Source organism: Triticum aestivum, chromosome 2D (assembly GCF_018294505.1).
Source record: "Triticum aestivum cultivar Chinese Spring chromosome 2D, IWGSC CS RefSeq v2.1, whole genome shotgun sequence".
Classification (NCBI taxonomy): Eukaryota; Viridiplantae; Streptophyta; class Magnoliopsida; order Poales; family Poaceae; genus Triticum; species Triticum aestivum.
This window is the reverse complement of record NC_057799.1, coordinates 547,553,733-547,566,857: the sequence shown is the minus strand read 5'-3', so window position 1 is coordinate 547,566,857 and position 13,125 is coordinate 547,553,733. Positions and strand designations below refer to the sequence as shown.

At 44.7% G+C, this 13,125-nt stretch overlaps 1 protein-coding gene across 1 annotated transcript; it reads left to right on the top strand.

Annotated features, from left to right (window-relative positions):
* Positions 1–6,974: 6,974 nt before the first annotated feature.
* On the top strand, positions 6,975–12,974 carry LOC123054402 (pectin acetylesterase 7). The gene is made up of 12 exons (XM_044478172.1): positions 6,975–7,317; positions 7,413–7,495; positions 10,623–10,749; positions 10,870–10,949; positions 11,038–11,124; positions 11,272–11,396; positions 11,475–11,535; positions 11,794–11,847; positions 11,932–12,009; positions 12,157–12,262; positions 12,374–12,519; positions 12,667–12,974. The coding sequence occupies exons 1-12, from the start codon at positions 7,191–7,193 to the stop codon at positions 12,772–12,774; spliced, it is 1,182 nt and encodes a 393-aa protein (XP_044334107.1). The 5' UTR covers positions 6,975–7,190; the 3' UTR covers positions 12,775–12,974.
* Positions 12,975–13,125: the final 151 nt, after the last annotated feature.

The window sequence follows — 13,125 nt, the reverse complement described above, 5'->3', positions numbered from 1 at the left end:
TGCACACGGGGACAAAGGGAGGAGCGACCATCACCAACGGTCGAATGTATACACCACGTGAGCTGAGAGTTTTCAAGAAAAGACTCGACAAACCGATAGTCAACCCGTGATGAATAATAATGATCTAACTTAGGTTTTTTAGTACATATATTTAATTGTAGATGTTTAATATTTGAATTACGAACATAGGAAATGTCGTACTCGGACGACGAAAGTCTCCCGGGGGAGTGCGACTGGTGCCACGACGACCGAGGTCAGTGCGACAGGCCTCACCTGGTCGAAGATCGGCGCTTCAGTATTAAGCTGGAGGAGACGTTCGATGTTGAAACGGTACGCAACGACGACAAGTGTTATTTTTTCGTAATTAAGCACGACTTCAACTATTTCAACGTGTACTTTTCATCTTTTACAATTCGGCTAGCTTATCCCATGCCATGCAAGACGCTACGTCTTGGAGAGGATGGGTTTTGAAGACCATGAAAGTATGGAAACAAAGAAAATTCACCTAAGGACCCATCATGATATAGATTTTGAAGTAAAGCTGTATAATTCTGAGAGCGTAACCCATTTTGGTTGCAAAAATTGGGAAGCATTTTGCAAGATGTATGGTTTTGATGAGGGTATGCTTGTCACCATGGATCTTGGTGATCCTGACATCGAGCAAGACAATATGGACATTTGGGTCCTTGTTGATACGCCTCCAATTCTACCACTATGTGAGTTTCTCAAACATAGTTATTAGCTAATTTATATTGTTCATTTCAAAATAGTTGACAGCTTATTTTCATTGACAGCTTATTTTGATTGTTCAAACAATGTGCGGAACATGGTAGACAGAACCTACTACACCGATGGCTCTGAGTTAACTTATAAGGAGAAAACTCATCTGGTCGGATTTTGTACTGATATTGAGAATTACAATATCTACAATCAAACTCCTCAACATTATGGTCAATACGTGCCACTAGTGCACGTGTTGAACTACGGTAACTACTATGGAGATACCCTGGTAAGATTTCTTACTATTACGACATCCGTGCATATTTTACATAGTTCTAAAACTAGTACATTATCATTGCTAACTATGAAGTTATTACTATGTTTTTCAACAGATAATCCCAGAGGATTGTGTGCCTCATTTGATGTATCAGAATGGTAGGCTTGATGTTTTGAATATACAACCAGGTCATCCTACGAATCTCAACTGTCCATACCAGATTTCTAAAAGAAGTGGAGACATGCAAATCAAAGAATGGAAAAAATGTATGGACAGTCGCAAGGAGGTTCTTGGAAGCAAAAGGAAGCGAGGCGCAAGAATTGGAGACAGGATGATCTCCATTCTCCATAATGGAGAGTCAGGGTCTATATTGTTTTATGCTATTTTACCTTAAAGAGGGTATTTCGGTCCTACCTAATACTGATGATCATGTGCTAAGAACAATTAAGTAGGGTTGGTTCGATGACTGTGAGGATGATGATCGTATGACTTGTTATTAATAACGAGTAGAAGTTGTATGATGATGATTAGTAGGACTTGTTATTATATATGATGATGCATGATGCGCACATGAAGAGTTATTATATATCAGCGGGTGAAATGAACATGGATTGGATTGAAGTGAAGGCAACATGCATGTGGTGCGTGTCGAAAGTAGTACAATCCAAACTTGATCAAGTCCAGATTAGTATTACTTTCGACATGCACCACATGTTGCCTTCACTTCAATCTAAGCCATGTTTAGGCATAGCAGTACGTAGCGTTGGTAAACCAAGCACGGAGATATAAGAGAGGACACTTCTCTCTAATAGCTACCTAATAACAACCTAAATTAACCCCCCAAAACCCCCAAACCCCCCCCCTTTAAAAAAAACAAAAACCTCAGCTCCTGCCAGGTGCTGACGCGTGGATGCCTATTGGTCCCGGTTGGTGGCACCAACCGGGACCAAAGGCCCTCCTGCCTGGGCTCCACGCACCGGCCACGTGGACGGCCTTTAGTCCCGGTTCGTGTAAGAACCGGGACTAAAGGGCTAGGGCATTAGTAACGACCCTTTAGTCCCGGTTCCAGAACCGGGACTAAAGGCCCTTATGAACCGGGGTAAAAGCCCCTTTTCCTACTAGTGTTGGGAAGCCTTCACATACTTCTACTTATAGCTGGAACACTTATAAAATATTATTTAGGATTCACCATTCTACTCACAGCTACTTATAACTAGGGAACTCTAGAAACAGCAGGTAGGGTAAGAGAAAAGAAATATTACACTAGAGTGGAAGTATCTACAAGTAGCCAAACATATTTGGCATGTTTTTTTTCACATCAATTGTTCCTCATCATTTTCCCCTAGTTGTTTGGAACTTGTCCTCGAGTAATTGTCGTAGAGCGCTTCTTCTGGATGGTAGAGAGTCAAGTCCGCAACATTGAAAGTGTTGGATATGCCCATGTCGCTTGGAAGATCTATCACATAAGTATTACTCCCTCCTTTCCGGCTTATAGGGCTTATCTCAAAATTTTAGGTTCCACGTTTTATAAGTCTCAATTCGATGGCTCCCCATCACATGTTCAGATTTCAAGGTGCATTAATTCATTGCATGCAAGGATTAAGAGAAAATTGACCAATGCATGTACTTCATGCATGCATTGCAACTAATGCATTGGTAAACACAACTATTTGAGGAAAACGAGCACATTAATTGAGTGCTTTTACAAACTACAAAAATTATTTCCACCACTCATCATCTACCTTGGTTGGTGAGATTTCTGAATTGAGCCCTATAAACCAGAAAGGAGTTAGTATCATTTATCTTCCTTGTGGTAGAGAAGGGCCCATACCTTCGCTGCCTAAGCTTCCCCTTAACACCTAAAGGCAGCCTCTCTTTTCAGAGGTAGACCATCACCTTATCACCAACTTGAAATGATTTTGGCCTCCTTTTGCAACCAGCAAATTATTTATATTTCTGAGTTTGTGCTTCCAAAACACCACAAATATCTTCAAATAACTCAGTGTAATTATCAGCAAAGGACAATACTGATTTTGAGTTTCCCTTTGATGGTAGCTTCACCAGGCCCACCACATGTATCGAAACTTTAGTGTAGACAATGGAATAGGGGCTCCTTCCTGTGGATCTATGCTTGGAGTTATTGTAGGAGAACTCTGCAAGAGATAAAGCCAAATCCCATTGTTTGTTTCTTTCTCCACAAATGCAATGGATCAGATTACCCAAAAACTTGTTTCACCACTTCCGTTTGTCCATTTGTTTGTGGATGAGCAGTGCTAGAAAATTTCAATTTAGTGTTGAATCGCTTCCATAAAGTGAGCCAAAATGTAGCAAGAAACTTTCTATCACGGTCTGAGACGATGGACCTTGGTACTCCATGAAGTCTGATCACCGCTCGAAAGAACAGATTTGCCACATGATGGGCATCTGTTGTCTTGCGACATGGGATGAAGTGAGCCATCTTAGAGAATCAGTCCACGACCGCAAACACGGCATCACTTCCTCGCCTTGTTCTTGGCAAGCCCAAGACGAAGTCCATAGAGATGTCCTCCCATGGAGCGACGGGAACAGGCAAATGCATGTATAACCCTGTGTACTGGATTTGGCTTTTGCAGGCTTGACATATAGGGCGTCGCTAAACAAACTTTCCAACATCTCTCTTTAGTTGTGGCCAAAAGTAGCGAGCTTCCAGGTTAGCGATAGTCTTGTCCCGTCCAATGTGGCCACGAAGATCACTCGAATGGAGTTCTCTAATTAGTTTGTCACGCAAAGAACTCCTTGGGATGCACAAACGATCATTTTTTAAGAGATAGCCATCCTGCACCAAATAGTCGTCACCTACTGGCTGGCTCCTGTTGTGCTTCACCCAAACATGGCCAAAGTCTTCATCATCCTGATACAACTCCTTCATCTGATTCATGCCTGGAAGTTCAGCCTCAAAAGAAGTCAAGAGGCATGTGTCGGTGTCAAAACCGGCCGATCTCGGGTAGGGGGTCCCGAACTGTGCGTCTGAGGATCGAAGATAACAGGAGACAGGGGACACGATGTTTACCCAGGTTCGGGCCCTTTTAATGGAGGTAATACCCTACTTCCTTCTTGATTGACTTTGATGAGTATAGGGGTTACAAGAGTTGATCTACCTCGAGATCGTAATGGCTAAACCCTGGATGTCTAGCTCGTATGATTTGTGATAGCCTCTACGGACTAACCCTCCGGTTTATATAGACACCGGAGGGGGCTAGGGTTGTACAAAGTCGGTTTACAAAGAAAGGAAACTAAACATCTGGCCGCCAAGCTTGCTATCCATGCAAAGGAGAGCCCCATCCGGACACGGGGGAAGGCCTTCTATCTTATATCTTCACGGCCCATCAGTCCGGCCCATGTTACATAGCCCGGCCACCCGAGGACCCCTTAATCCAGGACTCCCTCAGTAGACCCCGAACTTTCCTTCAATGACGATGTAGTATCCGGCTTTATGTCTTCGGCTTTGCAAGGCGGGTTCTCCATAACACTTCGGATTGACGATAGTTCGGCTGCACATTAAATACCATATTCTATTGATTCTTCGCTGCCGTCGCCTCGGCTTTGATAATCCCCAAGTGCAGGGAATCATCATAGCAATTTTCAAAGGTGGAAGTGATAAGTATGGAGTGTCGAACCCACAAGGAGCTAAAGGTAAGATCAATATTCTCTCAAGTCCTATCTACCACTGATACGACTCATCCAACTAGAAATGAGAAATAAAACTACGTTGTGGGTATGAAGAGGATAACTTTGCATGATATCGGAGAGCTAAAACATAAAAGTAGATGCTGTTATCATAAAGTTAGAATATATTACTAAATATTATAAATAGCGAGTGTGGAATAATGATGGGTCGGTGTGCGGAATTATCCTAGGCAATTGTTAACAAGATCGGTAATCACTATTGCAATTTCATATGAGGGAGAGGCATAAGCTAACATACTTTCTCGTCTTGGATCATATGCACTTATGATTGGAACTCTAGCAAGCATCCGCAACTACTAAAGATCATTAAGGTAAAACCCAACCATAGCATTAAAGCATCAAGTCCCCTTTATGCTTCTGTCACTTATCCGTGTTTATGCTTCTGTCACTCAAGCAACGCAGACAATAAGTAAACCATGGACATATTGCACCACCCTACAACGGGAATCCCTCATGCTTGCGCGACACGGAGGGCACCATAGGACAGCAACAAAATAAAACATACAACTCATACCAATCTAGATCATCAATCAACCCAAAGACAAAGGATATCTACTCAAAACATCATAGGATGGCAACACATAATTGGATCATAATATGTGGCATAAAGCACCATGTTCAAGTAGGGATTACAGCGGGGTGCGGGAGAGTGAACCGCGTAAAATAGATGAGGATGGTGATGTTTATGAAGACGATCACCGCGGCGATGATTCCCCTCCCATCACCGGCGGCGCTTGGTACATGGACTCGGGCGCCACCGCCCACATGACATCTCATCCCGGCACTCTGTCCTCCTTCACTCTGGTTCATACTCCTACTCGCATCACCGTTGGTAACGGTTCCTCATTACCTATCACACATGTTGGTCGTACTTCGTTTCCTTCCACATCTACGCCTATCACTATGTCTAATATTCTTATTTCTCCTGTTTTAGTTATGAACCTTGTATCTGTTCGTCGTCTTGCTCGTGAGAATCCCATTACCGTTGAATTTGATGATGTTGGGTTTTCTGTGAAGGACGCCGGTACTTGGATGGTCCTTCACCGTTGCGATAGTCCTGACGAGCTCTATCCAGTGCACTCCTCCGCCACCGCCTCCACCACCCCAGTCGCCCTCGCCGCAGGTGTCGACCTTTGGCATGCTCGTTTGGGACACCCGAACGCCACCACTTTACATCAAATTCTTAAGAGTTTTTCATTCTCATGCAATAAGATCGATGACCATACTTGTGAGGCTTGTCGTCTTGGTAAGCACGTTCGTCTTCCGTTTAGCGCATCTACCACTATTTCTACTTTTCCGTTTCAGTTATTGCATAGTGATGTTTGGACATCCCCGGTTGCAAGCAACACGGGCTACCTATACTATTTGGTGATCTTAGATGATTTCTCTCATTATGTGTGGACATTTCCTCTTCGTCGCAAGTCCGACGCCCTTGCCACACTCACCGCCTTTTATTCCTATGTTACCACACAGTTCGGTCGTCCTATCCTTGCATTACAAACTGACAACGGAAAAGAGTTTGACAACGTCGCTGTTCGTAACCTTCTAGCCTCCCACGGCAACAAGTGAAATTTAAGGTGTCCGGACGTGTCCGCGGGCATTTGAGAGGCCGGATTTACCATATATGACTGTAGATGCTTTAACATGCGCTCCAAATTTGTGTTCTGCCTAGCATTTAAGCTCGCTACCACTTCTCTGCTCACCTCGGTGGTGTTCGCCAGCCAACGCAAACAGTTGTGCTCTGCAGCCGTTTGGATGCTACTTCGCCACACGACAGCACCGAGCAGCTGGCCTCTTCAGGTCATGTCTCATGTGTGCCCGTGATGCGAAACATGGACATTACGGAAAGAATTAATATCGCAGAACACTACTAGTCCTTTTTTTTTTGCCAACAAACACTACTAGTCCTTATCTGCGACCAGCACAGCAGCAATCCAATGTTTTTGTCAGGTCCCCGCAAAAAAAAATGTTTTTGTCAGGTAACTTGTTTCCTTATGATGGCGTTTGGTTTGATAATTGATATACTCCTCTATACATACCAAGCAAGCAAAAATGGCCAAGAATCTGTGGGCTTACCATGCATGCAGAGGAGGGAGAAACTAATTCCACAGTTCGCATTTACCGAGCGAGCCATGGTCGGATCAGATATATGCCTTGCTGCATGGAGAGCCAGCATCGGCCATCCATATATACCTTGCTTGATGCCACCGCCATTGTCGGCGTCCTCCCTCCCTCCTTTATTGCCACTTGCACAGGGCCGCTGCTGCTATTTATGTCGCTTGCTCCACCAGGAGAGGGCCAGCTACGGTGACCACTGCCCAAGCCTGAGGCTCCGCGGCTCTTCCGCTCCACTTCTTCTGCCTCCCTCTGCTTCTCCCGGATCCTTGCGTCCCCCTCTCTCTGCTTCTCGACCACTCCTACGGGCATCTGATAGGAAGAAGAGAGAGGTCCAGCCTTGCGTCCCGTGATGATGGCATTTGGGCTGCCCCGCGCGGCGGCGGTGGTGACGCTGGTGCTGGGCCTCGCCGCGGCGTCGGCCATGGCGGACGACGTGGAGATGGTGTTCCTCAAAAGCGCGGTGGCCAAAGGAGCAGGTATGTGCGTCACTTCGTTCCGTTCGTTCGTTTGCGCCACCATGGCATTCTTGTATTCTCATTGCTCGGCCAGTGTTGACATTTTCTGGGCGCAGTGTGCCTGGATGGGAGCGCCCCGGTGTACCACTTCTCCCCCGGCTCCGGCACCGGCGCCAACAACTGGATTGTTCACATGGAGGTAATTAGTTAGACCAACGTAATTGAACGCTTGCTAATTTTTGCAACGATGTAAATATTCTTTTGGAAATGAAACGATATATCTTTGGGTCTGTCTAGGTTTCAGTCGAAGTCTAAGTCGGCTGACATCATCAGTTTTTTTTCTAGAACACGTCATCCCTTCGTTGCTTGTTGGTTGTCAAGCGAGCCCATGTCCTCCTCCTTGTTGCTTTTTGGGCTGGCAATGTCTTCGTGCGTACTGGAGCAGCGTTGGGCCAGCAGCTGCTGCTCATCTCGATGTTGCAACAGTCAGGATATTATCAACTCAAAAAAGAAACAGTCGGGATATTAGCTGCTGTAGGTGCCATTTCTCAAAAACAAAAAAAGATGTTGTAGGTGCCTCAAAAAAAAGCTGCTGTAGGTACCCCTCAAAAAGGAAAATTGTTGTACGCACAAATTTCTTAACGGTTTCTATCTTTTTTTTTGTTTTTATTTTTCATTTTTACTTACATTTTACCATTATATTTATCAGCTGGGCAATAAATTTGTTTTTTCACACATCTAAAAAAGGTACCACGAATCGTATGCATCATGTACACGCATCCACTCCTGCATAAAAAACATACGTCTGCATCATATACATGCATGCACGGTCGATCTCCAAAAAAGCGAATCGCTATCCCACGTCATCATCGAAGGCATGCAATTGAAGTCGGGGGCGACACTTGCAGTTGCAACCATGTTGGAGACATGCAGTTGCATTCGAGGGTGACATTTGCAGTTGCATGCCTAGTGTTGGACATGCAATTGTCCCCCCCTATCTCGCCCCTCACTTACAAAATGAATAGGTCAGTTGCAGTCGGGTGTGTAGACATGCAGTTGTAGTCAAGGGCGATACTTGCAGTTGCAAGCCTAGTGTCAGACATGCAATTTCCTCCTCCCCCTCTCCCACCGACTAGCGAGAAAAAAAAAAGATTGGTTGCGGTTGGATGTGTGAACATGCAGTTGAAGTCGAGGATGACACTTTCAGTTGGAAGCCTATTATCGGACATGCAATTGCCCCCGCCTCTCCCGCCGCCCTTTGACAAAAAGACAAGGCCAATTGCAGTCTGAAGGGAGACATGCAGTTACAGTCGGGGCGACACTTGCAGTTGCATGTCTAGTATCGGACATGCAACTCCTCCTCTCCAACCGTCGGCTTACAAAAACAAATGTCAGTTGCAGCAGGGGTGTGTGGGCATGCAGTTGCAGTCGGGGGCGACACTTGCAGTTGCAGGCCTAGTGTTAGCCCCTCGCATGCCCCCCCACCCCCACCCCGTCCAACAAAATAATATCCAGTTGCAACCATGTTGGAAGACATGCAGTTGTAGTCGAGGGCGACACTTGCAGCTGCAAGCCTAGAGTCGGACACGCAACCGCCCCCTCTCCTGCCTCTCACTTATAAAACAAAAGGTCAGTTGCATTCGGGTGTGTGGGCATGCAATTGTAGTCGAGGGCGACACTTGCATTTGCAAGCCTAGTGTCGGACATGCAACTACCTACCCCCTCTTTCGACACCCACCTACAAAACAAAAGGTCGGTTGCGGTTGGGTGTGTAGACATGCAGTTGCAGTCGAGGGTGATACTTGCAATTGCAAGCCTAGTGTCGGACATGCAACTACCCACCCCCTCTTTCGAGGCCCACCTACAAAACAAAAGGTCGGTTGCGGTTGGGTGTGTGGACATGCAGTTGCAGTCAAGGGCGATACTTGTAGTTGCAAGCCTAGTGTTGGACATGCAAATGCCCCCTCCTTCTCTTGCCGCCCTCCGACAAAAACACAAGGCTAGTTGCATTTGGGAGGCAGACATGCAATTGCAAACAGGGGCGACACTTGCAGTTGCAAGGCCTAATGTTGGACATGCAACCACCCCCTCTCCCACGGCTGATTTACAAAACAAAGGTCGGTTGCAGTCAGGTGTGGGCATGCAGTTGCGTGCCTAGTGGCAAACATGCAACTGCCTCCCTCCACAAAAACACCATAGAATTGCGGGCAAGTGTGACACTTGCAATTGCGTGACTAGTGAAAAACATGCAACTTCCCCCTTCCCGATAAAACACTACCGAGTTGCAATATCAGTCGGGGACGACACTACACTTGCATGCCTATTGGCAGACATGCAACTACCCCCCTCCCCTGACAAACACACCACTGAGTTGCAATCGCGTTGAAGACATGTAGTTGTAGTTGGGGACCGGACTTGGAGTTGTGTGCCTAGTGGCAGACATGCAACTATCCCCTCTCCCGACAAAAAAAGAAAAAAAATCATATACGCAAAGGTCAGTCCTTCACCAATTGCATGTGGAGTGAGACGTGTGTAGTTGTGCAAGGATAAACGAACATGCTACATACAATCAATTTTTCCTTCGAGGCTAAAAATAAAGAATAAATAAAAACATAGTTACACACGAATACAATGTGTGTTGATGACAAAAATAAACGTGAACAATTAATAATTAATAAAATTCAAAAAAATAAAAATGAAAAAAAACACAAACATACTTCAAAGAAGAAATTATGAGAGAAAAAAGAACAAGAAAAAAAATGAGAAGAATGGAAATAATTGATAATTTTAAAAGAACAAACAAAAAAATCAAAAGGAAAACTATCCTAGAAATCCAAAATGAATTGGCACAAGCCATTTTGAAAAAATAATACAGAATGTTGCGACCGGAAAAAGGAAATGCAACACAAATTTGCACGAATTGGCGCATAGATTAAACGATTTATCGCATTACAAAATCTTATACGAGCAAAGTTTGACCCACAACGTGGAGAAAAATAAAAATAAATGTATGGAGGAAAATAGAAGTGTGCATTGATTATGACATGCTAGAAGATATAGGGAAACATTGGACACACATGCTAATCTAGTAAAAAAAACACAACGCTTTGCTCTCTGCACTTTGCACAGTCTATTTTCAATCGTAGCCCAACAGAAAAAAGCAAAAAGAAACATGCCGGCCGTGTCATCCTAACAGGCTGATTTAAACGTGACAAGCAGCTAGCATAAAAGAAAAATCAAGGCATCGACTGAGACTTCAATAGAAATCAGTCGACTGATTTTTAGTCGTTCCGTATATCTTTTTACTAACATTATTTGGTTGGAAGGGGGGAGGGTGGTGCAAGACCCCTGAGGAGTGTGTGATCCGGAAGGGCAACTTCAGGGGCTCTTCCAAGTTCATGAAGCCACTCTCCTTCTCAGGGATCCTAGGGGGCAGCCAGCAGTTCAATCCCGGTATGGCATACACCCTTTTGCCTTGCCCTCATGCAGTCACAACTTCCCCATCTGAAGCAGATCGATGTGGTGCCACCTTTTACGATTTTCTTGTTTCATCACGCATGATTTTTCTCGCAGATTTCTACAACTGGAACAGAGTCAAGGTCAGGTACTGCGACGGCTCATCGTTTACCGGCGATGTCGAAGAAGTGGACTCCGTATGTTCTGGACTTGGATTGCATGCATGCATTTTCATATCTTATGTGCAAGACATGTATCCAGATTGACCTCGTGCTTGCAATGCAGAAGACGAACCTGCACTTCAGAGGGGCCAGAGTTTGGGACGCCATCATCGAAGATCTGCTTAACAAGGGGATGAGCAAAGCAAAGAGTGTATGTGCACCTGCTGTTAACTTGTATCAGATTATCAGTAGAGTAGCAGTTAGGCTGTTCTACTGCATAAATTCCAATTTGCAGATCTTCTTGCATGGACCTTAAGATACTGAACAATCAAGTGCTGCATTCATCACACCTTTTCAGGCTATTCTTTCTGGATGCTCAGCCGGAGGTCTAGCGGCAGTACTGCATTGTGACAAATTCAAAGACCTCCTTCCACCGTCGGCATTCGTAAAATGCGTTTCTGATGCCGGTTATTTTATTGATGGGTAAGTTTCATACTCCTGGTGTTCTATTGGTCATGAGTAACCATTCGTGTCAAGTGATCGTTGCCGTTGTCATTGCAGGACGGATATTACCGGCAGCAAGTTTGTCAGAACATCCTTTAAGAACGTTGTAACCCTACATGTATGTTGTCTTCTGACCATACAGTACTGGCCATATCCTAATGTTATCAGATACAAGATCTTGCAATCACCAGCTTCATAATTCAGTTCACTATCTGCATTCTATACCACTTTCTCAGTGACAATTAAACGCGCCTTTTATTTTCACCGGTTCTTCCCCCACTACCATGAGCTTCAATCTTACCTGGATAATAATTTATGAACACTGCATGCGATTTTTCGCCATTTCGAGCCTGATAACCGTTTTAATCTCTTGCAGGGATCGGTTAAAAATTTGCCATCTTCATGTACCTCGAGGGTATCACCTGAGCTGGTCAGTATTATTCACTTAAGATTGAAGGGGACGCTCTTCTCCTAGCATGTGCACTAACATGAAAGGAAAAAAATGTATATGCAGTGCTTCTTCCCACAGCATGTCCTCCCAACAATGAAAACGCCGCTATTCATACTTAATGCGGCGTATGATTCATGGCAGGTAATTTTCATACCTTTTTCCAGCACTGCACAATGGCAGTAGTGTTTTCTTCTGCAGTATAACAAGTGCCGAGTAAAAATAAAAGATTCATTTAAGCAAGATGTTTCAGCGGTGAATAGCAGTAACAAGCTGGCGCCTGCACTGCAGATCAGGAACATCCTGGTGCCTAGCGCCGCCGATAAGAAGAAGGAATGGGCCAAATGCAAGGTTGACATAAAGGGCTGCTCCTCCAGCCAGCTGGTGACCTTACAACGTTAGTGATCCTTCCACCTGCCAATGGTCTTCCTGGATGATCCAACTTTGATGTTCATCTGGCTTGTTTGATCATGTTGCTTACCTCTGTTGCTTGTTATTTTTGGCACAGATTTCAGGGATGAGTTCCTGTCAGCGCTCCCTAAACCGGAGCAGTCTCCCAAGATAGGCATGTTCATAGACTCGTGCTTTGCTCACTGCCAATCTGGAGCCCAGGACTCGTGGAATGCCGACGGTTCCCCTTCGATTCAGAAGATGGTACGTCTAGCAGTTTTGAAATTGGCCCAACAGTTTAGGACGATTCAGTTTCAAACAATTTTAAATCAAGGGAGATTCAGTGAAAAATGTGCGAAACCCCGGTCGCAGCTTAGCTTATCTATGATATATTTTCATATCTGTTTGCAGAGAATTGGCAAAGCTGTGGGGGACTGGTACTTCGACCGGGCTGTGTCTCAGCGGGTTGACTGCCCGTATCCCTGCAACCAGTCCTGCATTGACAATGAAGATGACTGAGCAATTGGGCCTGAACTTCATTCTCGAAAGAAAAAAAAGTGGGCCTGAACTTCAGTTAGATGATGCAGGAATAACATGGATTAGACCACATCCATAGCTACAGGTAGAATAGGTGATTCTTCATAGACGGTTGCTTACCCGTTCTGTGTTTGTTGATGCTTACTGCTACTGAGAATAAAATGAAGGAGTTGTGGTGTGAACTTGCTGCGTGAAATGGTTATTTAGAATTGACAGGAAACTATACTTGCTATTTATTGTTCAGAAAACCAGATTTTTCACAAATTTCAAATGACCATATAGTTTACCACAAATTATAGGCACCCTTTTCTACATAATACCAATATGACGTGC